This window comes from Aptenodytes patagonicus, chromosome 21 (assembly GCF_965638725.1).
Source record: "Aptenodytes patagonicus chromosome 21, bAptPat1.pri.cur, whole genome shotgun sequence".
Lineage (NCBI taxonomy): Eukaryota > Metazoa > Chordata > Aves > Sphenisciformes > Spheniscidae > Aptenodytes > Aptenodytes patagonicus.
Genome location: NC_134969.1, coordinates 4,388,214 through 4,408,773, shown reverse-complemented (window position 1 = coordinate 4,408,773; position 20,560 = coordinate 4,388,214). Strand labels below are relative to the sequence as shown.

Below are 20,560 nucleotides of genomic sequence, written 5' to 3'. Positions count from 1 at the left end.
AACCGTATCCAGCTTTATTAAAGGTACTTTTCATAAACAATCATGGTAATTTAGGCAGGACATGGGCTACAATCTGCAACATTTTACAACAACTGTCAAACTCCCCTCCCTTCATGGACTACCAAAACGTAAAAGTTGCTATAAAACTGAAGAATCTTCATTTCATACTTGTAAAGGGAAAAGTTTAGAGTGAGGGTGGACACTTTCACATTTAGCATGTTGTTTAACAACTCTTCACAAACCTACCCTGACTTTTAGAGGAAAAAAATTAAAATGCAGGTTTCTTAATCTGAAGATCCACAATATAAAAGAGGAAGTACAGCTCCTTTTCGAGCCATTATATCCCAAATCAGACACCCGAAGTCAGGATCACCCGACAATGCATTGAGAGTGGCAAGTCCCAAAATGCCGTTTTTGCCGTATTTCGGAGTGACAGGCTCTAGGCAAACAACGAGGGCGTGAAAGGCAATAGAGAGGGCGTTACAAACTGCAGTTTTGAAGTCGGCAACAGGCATCTTGGGAGCTTCGACGTTCACTCGGACGCACTTCACAGAACTTAACAGACGTGCAGCATGAAGGAATCCCTTCCTCCTCTATTCAGGAAGAGCCCTTCTTCCAAAAACTGGGGGACCGGGAAAACTTTTCGTATTAAAATTTAGGTTCCGAGAAACAGACTAAGTGACATTTGTCCCCACTGACCCCCCTCAAAACACAACAACGAAGCGGTCTGTGTGCTAACAACATAGCTTAAAAAAAAGTAAAACAAAATTCTGCATTGTTATAAAACTTGATAAAAAATAGTATTTCAAACTGTACAGTCACCAGAAGTACACAGTTATCAAAAATTCACACATTTTACTTGGCTTCACCAGCACCTTCGGCTTTCTGTGCCTAAAAGAAAAAGGGGAACCAGTCAATATACACCACGCGCTTGCACCAAACGACCGAGAACTCATTTTTCTAAATAGCAGTTCTCTCAACAGAAGAAATCTTATCTGGGCTGCAGCGCCCTAATTCTTAAGGAAACGAAATCTAACATTTGAAGTACCGTAAAAGACAACCTGCAGCTCCTTTGTTACGTGCGAACTTTACGCATTTTCAGAACAAGGCAGAACAGCAACTTTCACGTGGCAACTTCAACTGGCAAACAGACAACTTTAACTCCTTACCAACCAAGCAACGCCCCCCCCCCCCCCCCCCATCTGTAGCCGTGTCGTGAGCAACGGGTCTAAATAATCAAGCAATAATTCCTCTTCATTAGCGCAAGCCTAGACCTGTCTATGTTTGATATGGAAAAAACTAACTTGCTGACGTTAACACAAGCTGCCAGAGCCGCTGTTATACCTGGTCTGTTTTGGCGTCTCCGTTTTCTGCAGGGTTGTTTCCCTCCTTGCCAGCATCAGCTTTCCCCTTCTTTCCCTTGGGCAACTTCTCGCTCTTCTGTAAACGCAAGATGACGTACACCATTACAATTACCAACATCCAGTCATTAAGCCACCAGAATCCAAAAACTAGAATGGTAAAAACCAACATCGGATGTCGGCCCGAAAAGAACGGAACACACAAATGTTTGCACGTTTAAGAGACTGACAACAACCGTGAAGAGTCTCCACGTTGGTATTTTTTATGCAAATTTTGCAAAATTCGGAAGTTTTCAGTGCAACTTTGTAGAAGCGACGACGCAGCTCAATTTCATTACTACACACGCTGTTATTCAAAGTTTTATTAGTTATTACCAGACAAATCTAAACCTCACAACCCATTTACCTCTCGATAACAGCACTGACACAACGACTTACCTTTGGAGCTGCCTTTTTAGGTTTAGGCTCTGGCTTCGGAGGAGCAGGCTTCTGTAAGTGAGAAAACCCCCTTGTGTTATTCAAATTATTTTAAGCGAAACATACTCCTTTTTTAAAATATTCAACCCAAACATTTTAGTTTTAGGGAAGCAAATCAAAACATTCGAAATTGAAGCACTTACTTGATTTCTCCATTATTCTACCACTCCCGTAACGCCACACAATGGGGCAGTTCGTTAACTTTCTTTCAACTGAACAATGCGTCTCTCCAGAATACCTACAGTTCCCACACAGATGCGGTAGGTAATACTCAAGCTTAAAACTATGAAGTGTTGTGACATCTCTGCTCAACAAGAGAATACTCACAGCAGATAACCTCGCCGATCTCCGTTGTGGCTATTTAAAAAAGAAAAACGATTGAATTTAACGTGATGGAATATGAACTCTCTTAAGCGACTCTCATTTCAAAGAAGTAAAATCCCAAAAGTAATGTTTTAAGTTTTTAGCTCACTTTTTCCCCGTTCTCAAGAAACATGAGACTATCCCGTTTAAATCACTACTAATAGCTAACAGTGGTTAAGTAGATTTTTCATGGTTAACCTTAAAAGACAGTTAATACTTTGAAAAGTCAGAATCAATCAAGACCAACCCCCCCCCCCCCCCGGTCTTTACTCTGATGAAGTTAAACCTCATTCTCCAGCATAAACACTTTACGATCCAACTTTCTCAAAATATTGAACTTCTTACCTCATCCTTAACTTTGGCCTTATCGCCCTTGGTATCTCCTTCAGCCTAGGACGCAAGACATAAGTCGTACCGACAAGTTAAGGGGAGGCACGCTCAGCCCCATACTCGCACCAGCAGCTATTTTTAAACACACACACACACACACCCCCCCCCAACCTGCAAAGGAAACGCTTCCAACCCGGCTCCCGGAGGGTGCCAGGCCTTCACCGCGCCTCGGGCCGGCGGGGCTCCCCCCACCTGCCCCTCGGTTGGGGCTGGGCGGTCCGGCCGCGGACAGCGCTCCGGAGGCCGTCGAGATTCGGGGAGGGGCTGGAGGTACCGGCGGCGCCGGGGTGGCAGCCTCTCCGCCGCGGGATCCCCGGGCAAACCCCCGGGCCGGGCCGGGCCGGGCCGAGGCGAGGCGGAAGCCCCACACCGACCCACCCCACAGCGGGGCGGGAGCAGACACCTCCCCCGGGGACGGGGACGGGGGGGGGGAGCGGGGGAGCGGCGCTGCCCCTTCAGGGAGGCCCCGCTCCCGCCCACGGCTGCCCCCGTGGGGCGGCGGTTTTGGCGGCAAAGCAGCCCGGGCGCCAGCAGCGCGGCCGCTTCCCGCCCTTTCCCGCCCCACCGGCGCTCCCCTCCCCCTCCTCCCCCCGCCCCGACCTCCCGCCAAAACCAACCGGATCGGACCGGCGCCGCTCGGCGCGCCCCTCCCCTCCCGCTCGCCCCCGCCGCGGGGCCTCCCGCGGCCGTTAGCCCCCACGCGCGCGCGCCGCCGGTAACGGTCTCCGCGCCGCCCCGCCCCCACCCCCGCACCCGTTGGGGCCTCGCGCGCCACCTCGCAACCGTTACCGCCCCGAAAGGGGGGGGGGGGATGTGAGGCGGGGGGGGGGGTGAGCGCGTAGTCCCGCCCCCCGTTCCATAGGCGCGGGCGGTAAGGGGGGGGGGGGGGGGGGGGGGCGGCGGGAAGGTAGGCCCCTACGGCGGAGAGGGGCGCGGTGGGGCGGCCCGCTCCCCCGGCCCGGCGGCGCCACGTACCTTTCTCTTCGGCATGGCTCCGTGCGGGCGTGTTGTGCGTGTGAGAGGGAGAGAGGAGCTCGGCTGGGCGGCGTGAGGGGGCGGAGGGAGAAGGCGGAGGAAAGGGGGTGGGGGTGGGGTGGGGGAGCCGGGCGCGCTCGGTCCGGGGCGGCGGCGAGAAGCGGGGGAGGGGGGGCGAGGGGAAGGGGAGGGGGGGAAGAAGAAGGGAGCGGGCCGGCTGTCTGCGCGGCGCGGGCGGCGCGGCGGGGCTGGCTCCCGGCTGGCTACGCTGGCTCCCGACCCCACTAATTTGAATCGGGTGTTTATAAAGTTTTATATAGAGCCGGACGCGGCCCAACCGGTTCCAGCCGGATCCCCACCGCCCCGCCTGCCCATTGGCCCGCCAGGGTCACGTGGGGTGGGGCCAGGCGGGGAGGGAGGGGATTGGGGGGGGTGGTGGTGGTGGTGAAACGCGCTGAGGAGGTGGCGCGCGCGCAACTGCGCCTCACGCCCCCCTCCCACTCCCCCCCCCCGCTTTCCCGCGCGCCGCCGCAGAACTCCGCGGGCGGGAAAACCCCGGGGGGGGGGGGCAGGCAAAAAAAAAGGAGGAAAAGGGGAAAAGCAGCAATGCAAAAGGCGGTGGGGCCTGCCTGGCCGCGGGGGAGCGCGGCCGCTGCCCCCGGGCATAGGGAACGGGAGGGGGGGGGGGGGGGGCCACCCCCCACCCCACGCACTCCTCCTCCGCGGGGGAGCTGCAAACCCGCCCGCGCGGGGCTGCGCGGTGCAGCGCGCAGGTGAGCGGAGCTGTTCGTTCAGCACCAGGCGCACCTCCGGTGCCGCGGGGCCCCTCCGCCGCGGCTGCAGGCGAGCACGGCACCCCCCACACACACCCCCTCAACACCCCCCCCCCCCCCCCCCGGGGCTGGGCGGGCAGCGCGGCCGGCTGGAGAGGCGCTCCCGGAGGCACCGCAGGTCTGGGAAATCAACGTTAGCGCTTTTTCCTGTACAAAAAAAAACCCCAAAAAACGAAACACAGAGGAGATGGGGAGAGTTCTATGCAAACAGGAGTAAGGGAGAGGAGGAGGCAGTGCTAAAATAAAAGACCAAAAAAAAAAAAAAAATCAAAATGCAAGAAAATGACACTGAACCAATTCACACGGGTGCCCGCTACATGCACTAAGTGACTTGTAAAGTTGGGCTCCTTCCAAAAGGGGCCATTTCTCACACCTGGGTACAGGCGCAGCCCATTTGCTACAAACCCAATTACAAGATAGACACTTCATTGTGCCCCAAACTTTTAACCTTTAAGGATCCATTGAGGTTCCATTGAGGAACCTCACCCAGAAGAACACCCCGAGGGGCACGCTTCCCCCCCCCCTTCCCTCCCCAGGTAATCTCTCGGGCTTTTTCAGACCTCAAATGCCAGAAGAGCACATTTTCCCCAGTTACGCTGATTTTTCACATCCTCACCATATAAACATGAATTAGGGAAGTTAAAGCCTCACTGGAAGAAGCCTGTAGCTCTATTTCCACAACTGTCACAAAGATTCACTGCAAAGATGCACTCCCGAAACTCGGAGCTTGCCTGTATAACTTAGCCCACCCTCTAGTGAAGCAAGGCTTACAGGGAAAGTTGGTATTTTACTAGAACAACTGATGCAGGTGGAATAAACAAACTGCCAGGTAACACAAGCCTTCTTCCCGCTGCTTGAAGAGCTTTTTCTCCTCCCCTACCTACAGCAACGGCTTTTATAAAAGGGATTAAAACTTTCCCTTCAAGCCTTTCGTAAACCAGATCCTTCAATTACCACACCTGCAACTGTGGAAAGCCACCACTGTAGCTTTGGTCACCTGCATCATCATAACATAACTGAAAACCTTTTTTTTTTTAAGGCAAAAATACATTCTTGGGTAGAAGACAGTCTCCCCATCAGCCTGGCAAAGCAGACTGGGGAGTGCTCCATCTCATGGAGACTAAACTATTTCCACAGACGGCTTCCTGAAATGTGAAGACAGAGAAAATAAAATACAGCAACAGAAGTTTAAATCGACAGCTCCCATCATCTGGGCACACTTTTTCTCCGAGCTACTGTTTGCTACTTACGGAAGAGGAGGTTCGTGCACGGAGCTTCATTCAGCCAAGCCTTGGGGCATCAGCAAATTGCTCACGCTAGACTGTAAAAAGAACACAGCCTTCAAATCGTTTCCAGTCTAACAGGAATCAGATGAGGAATCTGTCACAGATTAAACAATATTAGACCTGGATGCCAACTTCATCACACCTTAGAATAAGCTCTACGTACTTTTAAACGTTCAGCTTATTTTTTTAAATAAGTTTGGTATGAATATGCTTTATTCACGATTTGACAATGTGGTTATCCTCTTCACAATCACATTCAAAGTGCTGAGTCTGCAGTACTTACAAGTCTTTTAAATCTGCATTTTCTAGTTTTCACCTGGAGGTAAAAAGGAACACTTTAAAAACAGCAATAGCTGGTACTGCTGCACCTGTGTGTGCATCAGAAACAAAAATCAAGACATTTTCTGTTATTTTGACCATGGGGACGGAAACCAGGAGAAATTAGAGACGGAAACAATCTTGGAAATTAGCTAGTCCATCTCCCTGCCGATGGAAAAGTGAGAACAAACAACACTCCACAGCTGCTCCGGCCACTCCCGTTCAAATCAGCTAAATAGCCCTTCTAAACCATTTTGGCTGGGGTCAGAGGTTGGTTTTGGCTACCGTATTCCTGAACTAAGCCCACCCTCGTTCCCTGGAAACAGGATGTTAAGTCATAGCTCTAGAGAGGTCTCGGAGGGATTTGGCGTACTGTATCCATCACCTGGTTTCAGCTAACTTCTTTTCCTTTTTAAGCCATGAAGTTAATTCCCAACCAATCCTTTTTCCTTGCCTGCTCAGAACCTCTTTCCCAAGCACAGTCGGTCTGTTCCAACATCAGCATCTTCAGCATTTGGGTTTTCCCCACATACACTGCTCAGAAGGGATCACAGGGCCTGAGGAAGTATCTTTTTTTTCTTTACGGCAAGGCTGACAACACCTCGCTTTAGCTCTTTGGAAGCAGATACATCAAAACCAGCACAGTAAGGCGGGGAAAAGACAAGATGCTCTCATGAAGTAGGCAGTGGGGAATACCTCTGCCACCGCTTGGCACGGGGCTCCCTTCTACACCAGGAATAATCCTCTCCCTACAGAAAGCGAGGCTCCCCTTATGGGATAGCAGAGGAAATCTCAACAGAAGATTCACTACTGCAAAGCCATGGAAAGAATTCGAGTCCAGGCTGACTTAACAGGACTGAATTGGTTTGCCTGCACCAATTCACGAGGAGTCAAACAGAACCGGAGGCTTCATTTTAGTTAACTTCTCGTCACCGAAACAGTCAGGCCCGTAAAGTACCAAGCAGCAGAGATATGGCGGGGTGCATGTATTCTCCATCATCAAGGGCAGGGAGGCGAGACAGAAGGACGGCATTACCTTCCTCAGCAGCGTTCACAGAACTAGAAAGGTTCACGGTACTCTGTCCCTGCCCTCAGACAGGGCCAGCGGGGACGTAAAGTCCTACAGCAGCCCTGCATCCCCACTGCAGAACCACTCCGAGAGAATTCCTCTGGGCAGCAGCTGTTCCCTCTAACACGGTTCAAAACTGTCTTCCCGAGAACACCCCAGCACCTATGTCATGCAGACACCGTACACAATCTTTCAAAGAAGTCCACTCTCTTGTGCTCTAGTGCCTGTAGAAAGCCCTGGATTCTCTCTTCCCGCATGGCGGTGCATTTCTGCAACAGTGTCCGTCGGCGCCGAGAGTCTCCGTGGGACGCAAACCCCTCCTGCTGCAGCTTCTTTGTCACATAAGCCTGATCCCTTTCCATCTGTTGTCGCCTCCTTTCCTCCATGTAGGAGTCTCTGGCCTTCTAGAGTGAAAAGCAGTAGAGCGTTAGCACGTTACCAGGCCTTTCAGCTCATCTGTGGTACAGATGCAAGGCAGCATAGGTTACGGAAGAAATAGCCTCCGCTTGGCCATCAATCTGCAGGTTAAGTGAAGGGTGGCTCTGTGTGCGCCCCCTCCACTTTGAAGCAGCCTGCTTGATTGGTTATAAAAGAAAAAATACAGGGATATCCTTCTGGACCTTCTTCCCAAGACACAAGTCTGCTCACAGCATTAACTCCTAGTTAAAATAGATAAAGGTCATGACAGATTGTGGAAGAACCCTCAGATACCGGAATCAGAGAGGAACAGCATACAAGAGGACTTTCAAGCCACAGACGTGCACACAAGCTGTCCTCGCCAGTGTCATCACAGAAACTTTGATCCTATTCACATGGCAGCTGAAAGGTTTTAGGGGATTCGGAACAATGATTTATGGGGCAATTCTTTGAGCTGATGATCAGGTATTGAGCTAATCAGCTTCAGTAAAAAAGCAAGTGTGGGCTCAGCGTTCCCAAATGCCTGTGATATAACGTACCGGCTCGAGACACAGCAGGATGGGCAGGAGAAAGGTAAAGGCAGTAGCTATCCTTGCCCACCCTTCAAGTATTTGAAATATTTTTGCAGAACATCACTTTTGGATTTCTTCTTATTGGACGTATTCTAGCCTGCAGCCTCCAACAGCACACACACATCTGCACGCAGGAATATTAAGCTTTCGTTTTTAAAAAGAGTAAAACTGGTCACTGTGACATAACCCCACACACACACGCTTAGGGAGTGCTGGCCTTTCAAATGAGCAAGAATAAGTAATTTTTCTAATGAGAGCCTGACTCACTCTTCACCACACTTTCCCTGTGCCCAAGTCAGTAGTCTATGCTCTGGCACTGTAAGTTAGCTTTTGTTGTGCTGGGAATGAGAGTAGAAACATCCCTAGCTACAGAAAGCCCACTGAATTGATAGCACTCCACTGCTCTAGCTCTGCGTATTTGAAACGCAAAGATCATCAGCCTGTTCAGCATAAGACTTCCACCCTTGGACAAAGTGAAATTCTGTCTATCCACCGGAAAAGACCCAGTGTGACCACTTCCATAGGGCAGGCTTGCCAACCAACATCTGCATTCTCTCCCTCGGTCTACCATGTACCAAAAGCAGGCTATAGCTCAACCGGGGTCTAAGCGGCGAGCAACAACCAGCTAGTAAACTCCCTTGAGCAGCAGGCTAACTGGAAAACGAAGATGGCTATTAAACGTGATGCTGTTTGAGCTGATGGAAGGATCTTTTGTCAAATGCCTCCAAATCAAGTTTTTTCTGTACCTTGTCAAACCTTCCGCCCAGCTGCCTACCCACGCCATAACTGCCTCCAGTGTCCTGAACACAGCAGCACTCTCGCGCAGCAGACACAGCTGCTGTCTCATATTCTGGCTTCTCGGCAAGCCAAACCCCTAACCCCACCATTCTCGCTGACAAGCAACCCTTCCACCAAGGTAATTTGTTTCAAGAGCTCCAGATACTTTTGGCTTTCAAGATCACCTATTTCAAATGTGAAAAGCAGCTTCTTAATCTCAGTTCCTTTGAGTGAGAAGTCCTCCCTTCTGCACAACTGGGCTGCATCCCTTAAAACAAGGGCAGCCTCATACACTGCGGACAAAATGGGTTTCACAGCAAGAAAACTAACCAAGGAACAAATCTGGCTGATAAGAAACCTTGATAATAGCATAGCATGAACACACATAGAGCCACAAACAAGAACTAAGAAAGATGAGACTAGCTAGGAACAGAAGAAGCATTTGTGACCCATCAGAAATTAGCACTAGGAGCAAAATCAGAACCTTACCGTTCAAGACAGAGGCAAAGCTAACGTCAATGACAAACACTACTGTCTTTTTTGCTTTCCTCTTTATGCAGAAGGTGAATTGCCGTTAGTTGTATTAATACAATGAATTGCTGGTAGGAAAAGGGCAGACTTGGGGCAGAAACAGGAATAAGAGGTTAAGGACATGGAGAGTTTGGATGCTTCCGGACTGACTGGACCTGATTAAATTCACCCATAACCACAACTGTCTATAATCTCTTTGACACCTCTCAGAGGTGAGCAAGGTCCCCGAAGGTAGAAAAGGGCAATACGACGCCCGTCTTTAAAAACAGAGGACCCAAATAATTAAGGAGCAGGCACACTCAGCAACTAGATATGGTGGAGGTCAGAGTCACCACACTGAGTTCCTCCTCCTGCCAGTTACTGCTGTCTCTGTGCTACAAGCTGCTGCCCCCCAGATTTCCCCGTCAAGAGCTCCAGCTCCCAGCCTTGTTTTGCTTAAAAATAGCCAGACTACTAAGTTGGCCAGATTTATCTGAACCAGGTCAGGGAGAGCTCACAACAACAAATCTAAGAGGAGAGGAACAATGACAACAAGCAATAGGAACAATCTCTTCAGTAGGCACATCTGGACCCACCAGAAAGAGGACACTTGTCCACAGACTCACAGCTCAGGCAGCCTCACTTCAGCTCCCAGAAAGGAAACTCTAAACCCACTTGTTACAACCCTTAAAGCAATAGCAGCGTTATTGCACATGCACAATAGAGCATGCACATTCTCCCTGCTCATTCCAGAGTGAACTCAGCAGCCTTTCCTTAAACCACTGATGAAGTGGTTTGAGTTAAACTGGCTGATTTTACCCTGTAGCAAATCAGGAGTGCTTACTTGTTCTGTCCTGTCAGCTGAGGAGCGGGGACAGATGCTTCCAGCTGGTGGAATGAGCAATAAGTAATAGAGACAGTGGTGACTTCAGATACTTTAGGTATTCCTGAAAGTAGAGGAGTCTGTCCACATGCTAAGATGTTGTAACAAGCCACATGAGTACAGGAGAAGCAACACATCTGGCATTAGCTGCTCCTGAAACAAGATCTTAACTAACCGCACTAAATGAACAATTCCTCTGTTCCCACTTTGCACTCTCTCACCTGATCTCCAGCACATTGCTGTGCAGACAACGTGCTGTGTTGAGCTTTCCATCTCCCTAAGGCTCCCTTACCTGTAAAGCACTGTAGTTCATCTGGAACCGAAGGATAGCCTCACACAAGTTCCAAAAGGAATATTCTGGCCACAAGACTGACTGAAACACCAGGCATGAATGGGATGTCTGCAGAAAGCAAGATCACCAACAATTTAATCATCTAGCAAGGGAAAAGTCATCAAGATGCAGGCTCTGTTGGTCAAACTATGCCAGTTTCCCCACAAAGATTTTACCTAGGCTGTGTTATCAGATTCTACTTAAAACGAAATAAATACCAGCCAGGAGAGTTTGAAATTGCACAATGCAGAGTACTTCTCATTAGTTTTTAATGCTGCGACATTAGTCATCCATTCCTGTAAAAATACCAGCAGAATTCTTTCTAATGCTATGTTGGTCTTCACAGAGGTATTTTTAATAGCTTAAGCATCACAGACTTATAACAAAATGAAAATAGCAACACTGGACTACCAAAGGCTGAGTTAAGGGAATAACAGATGAACCGAGGATCAGGACATGACATTTAAGCCATTCATCAAATGACATCTCGTGATACTCCTTGCTACCCACTCACAGCATTTAAAGTGCTTAATGAACCTAAGAGTTGTGGTGCACTGAAGATATCCTAGAGCTGAAAGATGCAAGCTTTCAAGTTAAAACCTATTTTCGCCATCAAGTCCCTCAAAGTTTCAGGTAAATGTGTTCCTATGACCATTACTACAAAATCTAACACTTAAAAGGACTCCGCATGGCTCTTAAAATTGTAATGGTATAGAAAATCTTAGTGGCAATTCTACAAAAAACCCAAAACACCATAAGGACACTTTCTTTGACACCAGAGAATCATCCTGAATAGCACAATGTCCTCCTGCTTTGGGGCTGTCAGGACACACGTGATTGCTAGTGAAGGGAAATTTGCACTAACGCTCTGGCGCGTGAGCTGGCAGGGTGGGAGCACAAGCACACGTTCTCCTCTGCTGCAATCCGTGGCACAGGAGAGGGGCATGACGCCAGCCAGACTCACAGAGCACCGACTTCCTCAGTAATGCTTCACCAGTTACAAGCTCAGTCTCCGAGGCACCTCTGCCAGGACTACCACCAAGAGGAGCAAGCAAAACGTTAGCTTGCAGCATTGACATCCATCCAGGGTATACACGTGCCCCAAAAATACAGGGAGGAGAGGGAGATGCCTTGGTAGGCAACCGCAACTCAACTTCTGTGAACTTGCCAATTAAATAAGTTGGAATAGGAACATTTGATGTGGTTGCTTAAAGGCAATTGGGTTTTGGCTCCAAATTGCACATGTAAAACAAAATGTTAGCTTTAAGTAAAGCAGCTTGACTCAACTGTTCTCCTGCAAAGTTTGGGTTACAAACAAGTCAATGTTGCCAAGCACAGGAGAGAGAGAAATGGAAGCAGCTTTGGATACTGTAACTGGAAATACATGAACTTTATATGTGTTAAGAACTTACTGTGTTTTAGCTTAGCAGCCTAGTCATGCTGATTTGACTTTGCCATCCTTAGAACCTGTCTTGCGGGGGTCTTGTTTCATTATGAAAGTCAAATAAACTTCTGAAACTGTGACAAGTCAGGCATGTACATTACATGTACATTATAGGGTTACACCTCCAATACCTACAGCTGACATGTGACAAACACCTCTCCCAGAAATCTGGAAATCCTTCCTGGGATTTCCTCAGCCCAGGAAACATATTGCCAGGTTAAATTAATCGAAGCTAGGAATTTACCAATCAAATGAGGAATTACCTAAATGTGAGAAGAGGAGCAAAAGGATGAGCAATTCCTGATTTCCTTGACTGCTGTCAGCTAGACTGATTTCTGGTTTCTTATTAAGTGTTTCCAGGATGATACAATTTCAGACTTGTGCTGCAAGGTATTTTAGGCAATCACAGAACAGCAAGAAACAGATTCCTCAGAGGTGCCCCAGCACTCAGTCCATCCAAGAAGTTACCTAACCCCTGGCAGAAAGAGTTTACGAGCCCTCGTGTCAGCAGAACACGCTCTGATGCAAAAGTGGAATATTTTAAGGAGAAAACAAAGACGTTACCTGCCAGAGCAAGAAATCACTCAAGCGAACCTCTCCAGAGGTTCGAATCAGGAGGTCTGGGTCAGGGGAGTTGTTGGTGTACAGACACTTATCAAGCAACGATTCAGACACATCACTAAGAAAGACAGATGCATCTTATTAAGATCGCTTTCCTGACCCGATGGAGGTGGCACTACTAAATCAGAATTACTGAGGGTTTTTTTTATAAACACAGGACTACAGATTAAAACTGGGTGGTGGAGCTGTACCATAGCCAGTCATCAACTTGCTTCTGATGGACACCGCTGTCTGCTCCACAGGCTATTTCAAATGCTCTTTCAGCCCCCACAGCATCCCCCCCATGCTCTTTGAAACATAATACAGTGGTGGAACCACGCTGTGAGGACTTCCATCTGGAGCAGAGAGCAGAGCGCTAACTACTCCATCTCCTCCAGGGTGGAGCAACAGTTCAGTATTCATGATTCATCTGTTGTTTGACCTCATAGCTAAGACTGCCAGCCAAGCAGCCAATTGTTGTGGCATAAAATCTGCCTTCACATTTAAACTAACTTAAGACACAGACCTAATTTCTCTTCTGTCTTGGTTGTGTATCTATCACCATGGTAACTGAAATAATAAAAACCAAACATTGCATAGTAACTTTAAGTCATTTGTTCCAGTCACACTGGTTTAATGAGATCTATTTAAAAGCCACTTGGCTTCTGAGAGGTTATTAATAAAGCGTAGGAGGTAAGACCAGGCAGTCTTCATCTATGAAGCCTCACACAGAAAGACAAGAGTTACCTGGGTTCGAGAAGTCCTTGTTCCACCCCCCATGCCATCTCCCTGACAGCATTGCTGATTTCATGCCTCGATGTGTACGCAAAGCAGACATTTAGAAAGCATCTGAAAAGAGGAGAAATATGTGAAAGGCTAACCTAAGGAAGGTACAGCAGATGAGAGAGAAGAATATCTACAACAGTTGTGTGCTTGTAGGACAAAGAAAAAAAAAAAAAAGAAAAGGTGTATCACATCTGCCAAGTCTCAGCCTTCAGGTAGAAGAGGAAAGCTTGAGGTATCAGCTACTCTAAACCGTGCGTTACTTACTTGTTGTAGTTCCTAGTTGCCAGCACAGCTTGGGCAATCAGCTCCTGAATATCCAAGGGCAGAAGTGGCAGGTCCCCGAGGACACGGATACACACCCCATGCTTCTTCAAGCTCTCCCTACACCCAACAACAAGAGTGAGGACTACAGAAAACAGATCAGTCCCTACTGCATGAGTGCCATGTTTGCCTTGCGTAACATCCACCAAACGAAAACAGCAGGCATGTAGCAGGCATAGCTTCAGCAAAACTAAGAATTAGAAAAAGGCAAAACGACCAGATGTTTTTCAGGTGTTGACAACTGGCTTAGATTTGATCACCCCAAACCATTCTGTAAAGGGAAACTGATCATTCCTCATACAAGTTCCTGAGGTACAGACATAAGCAAAGGACTAGAAAATGATCTCGGGTTAGGCATTCCTACCTGAAGTTATAAAAATCCATATGGAAAACTTAGAATACAACCCTAGACTCCGGCCACCTATAACTGATCGAAAATTAAGATGACTAATGGTTACCCATGGAGTAGCACAACTACTTTCTGGTGTAAGGAAAGATTAATGTATAAGGGTGGGACGGGGGTGGTGGAGTGAATGTCAGATGAGATAGGAAATCATCCACGCCTGCTATAGCATTATTCTGAGCAGACAGGACACCCCATGGGATCTTACAGGTTCCCGCTGCTGTCTGTCTGCTGGTACAAACTCCCTGATAAAGGGCCGCATTGGGTATGAACCAGGGAAATGGCCTCTCTGAATCACAGTGTACTGCAGTGCTCAGATAGCCCTGACCTTCCCAACTTCTACCAGCACACACATGCTATCCTCTCCCTCCCATTCTTCCAGCTGCGTCCCCTCACCGCCTTTCAAATTTACTTCAACCTGATAAGCACCTCTTCCACGCACCACTCTTCACACCAGTCAGGCGTGGGGAAACAAACATATCCACTGAGCAACAAGGCACCGTGACACCACTCTCTGCTCACCCAAATCTGTACTAGTTCCATCTACACGCAATATGTGAACTAGTTCTCCAACTCCAACAAGTGACTTAACATACCGGGTGCCCATATGTAGAAGCCTCAGGTTACCACAAAGCAAGTTGCCGAGCTAAACTCTGATCTGCCAAGAATTCTATGACAGAATTTAAGACAAGGCTTTGATACTTCATGAAAACAAGGCGTCCAGCACTCTAGTGCTAAGCAGGAATTTCTAATTGTGCTGTGCTCATCTGAAAGCTGTAGTATTCCAACTGTGCGGATGGGACTGTTGCACAGTAAGCCATATGATACAGACACAAATCTGGTGTGCTGGGGGACCGGGCGTGCTCAGGAGCTGTACATCCCATCCAGGCAGGCAGAGCTCCTCAACACAGATCTCTAGCTGGAGGTGGAGAACAGCTTCCTTCATTTAATCCATTTTCACAACTTGTAACACCCCTGTAAACACCCCTTAATCATGTTCAGCTTTAGTTCCACCCTGTGGGATACAGACACAAGAGGATTCTTACTGTTCTTCCAGCAGACGGCTAAACTTCTGTCTTGCCAGATCCATTAGTCCATCCACCTCCTCCTTGGAGCGTTTAAAGTTCTCAATACTAAAGGCATAAACAGTCACCTCCCGAATGCCCAGATTTAAGCACCACCGTAGTGTCTGCAAGACGACAAAGTATAATGGAAAACAAAAATCAGATAAGCAGACTCAGACAGGTCAGCAAGACCCAGCTTCTCCACTGCTAAAACCTTCCTGTCATTTCCCACTATGCTGACTGGATCAAAAGAAACAACCATCAAGAGCTGACAATGAAACCCACTTGATGAGAATTTCAGATTCATCTTAAAGAACAGAAGGAAAATATCACTATCTAAGGATGTGAATCCACAACAGATATGGGACTAATCCAGCCAGGAAAAGCACTTCTTGTAGATAACATTATAAATTATATAATACTGTACCTTTCAAGACCTTTTCAAAGAAATTCAACCTGCTTCACAGAATTAAAAGCTTCAAGATCTGCAAGGCAGATATTTTAATCGAGTGTAAAACAGAGGGGGGAAAAAAAAAAGCTGATTAGAATGACTCTGCAAGATAACAGGAAGAGAGGGAGAGGGGAGCTGAAGTTGGGAACCCTGATGACTAACGTCAGCTCCAAGCACAGGCCTGACTCCCGTGAAGAAAAGGAACACAATATGCCAGTCAAGCGGTAAACAAATCAGCTGGTGAACGCGGCTCAAACTATCAACACACAGCTAAAAGGCAGCAAACATCCTTCCCACCTGTGCCAGCTTATCAAAGCCTTGCGAATGCCCCTGCTGTCTCTCCACGTGGCACTTTTGGGCATAACGGCGATTGCCATCCATGATGAAGGCAACATGCTTGGGCATTGGACCTGCCTAGAAAATAAGGAGAAACACAACAGACCAGAAAGCGAACAGCCAAGTTGGCATCTTACAGAGTTCAGTCCCACTGTTCCTGGCAGCACCGCCTATTTGTCAGAGTGCAGTGCGTATCTCCCAGCTTCAAGTCTGGAGCTGGAAAGAGTAAGATGCTAATTACCTCTTTGCTAACCTCAGTTTAGGCTCTCTAAAAAGCATATCAGTACTGACAATTGCCTAATCTGAAAAGCAACTTTGCCCTCCCCATTTCCATCGCATGACAGAGAACTGTAGTACTCAGGAGAGAGCAGCACTGCCACAGCTACCTCTCTGCAGCCACAGGGGAGGGCGCACACGGTTTTACGCTGCTGTAATTGTAAGTATTTTTTATTTCAGAGTTCAAGGGCATTTTCAGAGACACAATTAACTTAAGAGAAAACAAAAAAAAAGTCACGAGACTTTCCCCCACTTAAGAGGAGTATTCCTTTCCACTGATCTCATTAGGTCTGCGCAGATCCTTTTGCGAGAAGGACAGCGTCACCAGCCTCAAGACTCTGCTGAGCAAGGACAGAATTTTCCCGGAACTGGCGAGTTATTATTCTACTCAGCAGAAACTCAGTTTCATTTCTTAGAGTCATAATCCGACCATCTTGCTTCTCTCCCTCCTCCCGTGCCCTGCCTTCATCAGCAAGGGCACAAAACATGGAAGCCTGGGAGTGTAAGCTTATTATTGGCAAGCACTGCCTACAGCCCTGCTCATTTGCAAGACGAGGCTTAAGTAATTTTCCATCCTCGAATGCTGTTTAGGGATGTACATCCAGTGCCAGCACTAATACGTACCCTTCCTAGTAACACGATATTTCTAGAGCAGAGCAGTCACAGAGACAGTTCCACTCTGAACCCTGATGAACCTGCCAGTTCTTTACCACAGGTAACCACATTCATTCCTTACCTTAATGATGTTGGCACAAAATCTCTCTATGATGGTCAGCTCGCCTTCTCTGATCCACGACATGTCTTACCGAGAGCTCCTTTTCTTTTTCAATGGGAAAATGAAATTAAAGGGGTTAGAGGTACAGAAGATTCTGCTTGAGCCCAAAGCAATGCTACAAACCATCACCTCGGAAAAATAAGCTTTGACTAGCTGCTTTGGAGCCCTTTTTACCATCTGTACAAGTACTTCGATAAGCAGACAATGGGGGAGCTCAGAAATGAGCTCTGGAGTTTTCCAGCTGTATGCCATGAGAGTGGATTCTGCGTTAGCTGGTAGCAAGAAAAAAACATTACTGCATTCGTCTTCCAGCCGAACTAGCTGGTGCATTAGTACAGACCCACAGTTTGGGCTACCACCAGGCGAGTCACAGGGTGGCGGCAGCGCAAACCGACCTTCAATGCTTTTGTGTTGGAGTTGTTGGAAACCCTTCAAATGAAGCAACCGTCTACGTCACCAGCTACCCTGCACTAGCGTCACCACTGATATTTCTTTCCTTTCACATGTAGAGAACTTTAGCCTCTGGAGCTGTAAAAATATTGGGGGTTTTTTACCACATTATCTGCACATCAAATACTAATATCTGGTTTGAGCTAACAAGATACAAGAGTTTGCTGAACTTCCACATTAATCGTCAATTCTCTCAGCTAGAAACCCTGAGACACATGGGGAAAAGCAGCTATGAAGAGAGCGCTGTGGGGGCAACAATCCAGATCCAACCACCTGGTACCCATCTAGGGAGCAAAGCAGATTCAAATTACACTGATTGCATTAATTTTCTGTGTCGGCCTTCTCTGCCTCTTCCCTCGGGAAGGGATGTCTAGCCACAGATGCAGCCACAAAACATTAAGGCAAGGAACTGCTGAACCTCGGGCTCTGTTACTAAAGCTCTTAACGCTCCCCTTGGAATAGCTCAGGCTGAAAACACATCCTCTTCCGATACCATCTTCGGCTGTTAACAGCAATCAATCTTTTACACACGATTTCACACAGTCATCTTTAAAAATAAGCTTCACAAAGAAACCCCTTGTCCGTAAGCCAGGGACAGAGCACCAGAAAGGACGTGACTCGCCCATGCCCAGCCGGGTGGGTGCAGCCAGGAGGCTTTACGGCCCTCGGCCGCTCTCTCTCCGGGAGGCAGCTCTCCCTGCCGACAGCCTGGCTGCCACCCACCGCCGGCAGCAAGCGGACGCGGAGGAGAGGGGGAAGGACGCCCGGACCACCCCCTCTGGGTGAGACAGGCCCGAGACAGGCTCTCCCCAGCTTTCCCCGTCAGGCACGGAGGGAGGCGGGGAGCGGACGGCGGGGAGCGGACGGCGGGGACGAGGCGTCCCTCAGGCCTCCCCCGGCTCCGTGAGGGGAGGGAAGCGGCCTCCGAGGGGCGCCGGCGGGAGGGACCCGGTGGAAGGAGACACCCACACACACACCCCCCAACCCCGAGGGGCTGCCCCGCTCCCCCCCGGGGGCTGCCCCGCTCCCCCCGGGAGCCCGCCCCGCCGCCGCCGCCCGTTACCTCGCCGGGCGGTGCCGCCTCAGCCTCCACCAGAGGGTGACGTGCCCTTCCGCCTGCGTCACCCACCGGCGCCCAGGGCGGGAAGGGCGCGCAGGCGCCGGACGGCGCAGGGGCGGGCAGGGCAGGCGGGGCTCGTGCGCATGCGCGGGAGGGCGCTGTGAGGCGGCGGAGGCGGGCGGGGGGGGGGGGGCTGGCGGCGGCGGCGAGGCCCGGGCGGTTACGGGGGACCGGAGGCCAGCAGCGGGGCCAGCGTGGCCGTGGGGCGGCTGCGGGCTGACGGGGCGGGGGGGCGTCAGCTTGGTTTTGAGGCAGCTTGGCCTCAAAACCGGGGGCCGGGGCGGTTGGGGGGGCTGTGGGCTGACGGGGCTGCGCTCAGAGCTGGGGTGGCCTGGTGCAGCCGGGGTGTTCGCGGGTCGCTTGCAAGCGGGCAGCGGGGCTGGGTCGGTTGCGGGGGGGCTGTGAGGGTTGGTGGGGTACGGGGAGAGGCGGCCGCAGGCTGGTAGCGAGGCCAGGGTGGTTATTGGGGGGGGGGGGGGGGGCTGGAGGCTGGCAGCACGGCCAGGCTGGTTACCGGCTGCAAATGGAGGCAGCTGTGGGGTACCCCAGTTCCCGGCGCTCCCTCCCCCTCTGCGCAGGCAGCAGCTATTTTGGGTGTGGGCTTCTCAACCTCAGGGGAGGGAAAAAAAAAAGAGTAACTGCACACAGAACATCACCAGCAGCCATTGCCCATGGTCTTTATTTATTTTTTTTTTTCCAGAAAAGAAAAAAAAAAAAACAAACCACCACATTTTACATAGTTGGTACAAAAACAAATTTAAAAAAAAAAAAATGAGGGGGAAAAACCTGCAGCAACAGGAACTGGGGATCTCGCTGCAGGGCCTCCCGCAGGAAATCTCTTTGGAAAGCGCAGCTCGGGCTTACCCCTGAGCCACACACAGCCACCCCGATTATTCCCTCCCTCCCACCCGCTTCATAAAAATTCAAGAGTTTGACACAAACAAGCTTTGGTTGCTAGCAGTAAACATGGATTACATTCTTCCGTCTCCTCGTAGACAATCTTGTGACTCAAGGCTTTCGCACCAGGGGAGACACCCTCTCAGCGAGGGACGTCTTTTTCGCATACATTCAAACGCTCCCGTGTTACAGCAGGACCCTGAGTGTGCAGCCTCATCCGCCCGCCATTCGCTGTCCCGTAATGCATAGGTGCCCAGCGCCTGCGAGCCGAGCATGGGCAGGGTGGGTGGTGATGCAGCAACTGAGTTAATTATTGTCAAGATACGGGAAGAACCGCAATGGCAAACGCAACGAGAAGATGCGAATCAATCCCATCTTCTCCAACGCGGCTTCCCTTTACAGATAAAAATCCCTGTTTTCTTGGATCCCGGTACCACGCTGGCCCCGGGGGAAAACCTGAGCGATTCTCTAAGCCATTTGCTATTTGCCTTAGCCTAGGACAGGGATGGTTAACAGCTCGTATCCCCACACAGAGTTGCAAGGCAGAGTATACAGAGAAGATCCTGTCTCCCTGGTCCGTAACCTATTAGATGCTTTGGCTATTTTTTTTTTTCCTTTTTTTTTTTTTTCCCTCTTACTTTTGTAAACAATAATCAAGGAGAATACTGAGAGAAAATGGAAAGATTTACAGAGGTATTTACACACACTAGACATCTAGCAGAAAAATCACCAAACCATTAAACTGGGGGCGAGGGGGGAAAGGTCCTACACGATTCTTCAAGACAGGTACAAGAATTAGGGGGGCAGCAGTTTCCCTGGCACAACCGAGGTGCCAGGGGAAGGCCAACAGCCCCCCGCAACGCGGCAGCGGGACCGAGGCCCAGGCTTAGACACGCAGCCCAGTGCGCTCTATTGCATTTACCCCGTTCAGACAAAAACCGTTTTCCTGAAGTAGGTTTTTTTTTTATAGATCCCATTGCTAGTCAAGATATGAAAAGTCCTTCCCCCCACCCTCCCAAGAAGAGACCACCACCTCACCATAAAAACTACTGGAGCGGGGCAGGCAAGCAGCTGG

The 20,560-nt window shown here is 49.5% G+C and overlaps 2 protein-coding genes across 6 annotated transcripts; both read right to left on the bottom strand.

Moving 5' to 3' along the window:
* On the bottom strand, nt 1-3,670 carry HMGN2 (high mobility group nucleosomal binding domain 2). The gene is made up of 6 exons (XM_076357274.1): nt 3,567-3,670; nt 2,547-2,591; nt 2,166-2,195; nt 1,800-1,850; nt 1,345-1,440; nt 1-891 (listed from the first exon to the last, which is right to left on the bottom strand). Exons 1-6 carry the CDS (start codon nt 3,579-3,581, stop codon nt 856-858), a joined length of 273 nt encoding a protein of 90 aa, XP_076213389.1. The 5' UTR covers nt 3,582-3,670; the 3' UTR covers nt 1-855.
* A 1,742-nt stretch (nt 3,671-5,412) lies between these two features.
* Nucleotides 5,413-18,592, bottom strand: DHDDS (dehydrodolichyl diphosphate synthase subunit). Of its 5 annotated transcripts, XM_076357189.1 has the most exons (10): nt 18,532-18,592; nt 16,980-17,063; nt 15,929-16,045; nt 15,163-15,305; nt 13,657-13,773; nt 13,354-13,455; nt 12,571-12,685; nt 10,524-10,631; nt 5,650-5,720; nt 5,413-5,544 (listed from the first exon to the last, which is right to left on the bottom strand). In XM_076357189.1, the coding sequence occupies exons 2-9, from the start codon at nt 17,040-17,042 to the stop codon at nt 5,676-5,678; spliced, it is 810 nt and encodes a 269-aa protein (XP_076213304.1). In that variant the 5' UTR covers nt 17,043-17,063; nt 18,532-18,592; the 3' UTR covers nt 5,413-5,544; nt 5,650-5,675. The 5 variants fall into 5 exon arrangements, with proteins under 5 accessions (XP_076213304.1, XP_076213300.1, XP_076213303.1 ...); XM_076357185.1 differs by having other exon boundaries at nt 5,413-7,476; XM_076357188.1 differs by having other exon boundaries at nt 5,413-5,720.
* Nucleotides 18,593-20,560: the final 1,968 nt, after the last annotated feature.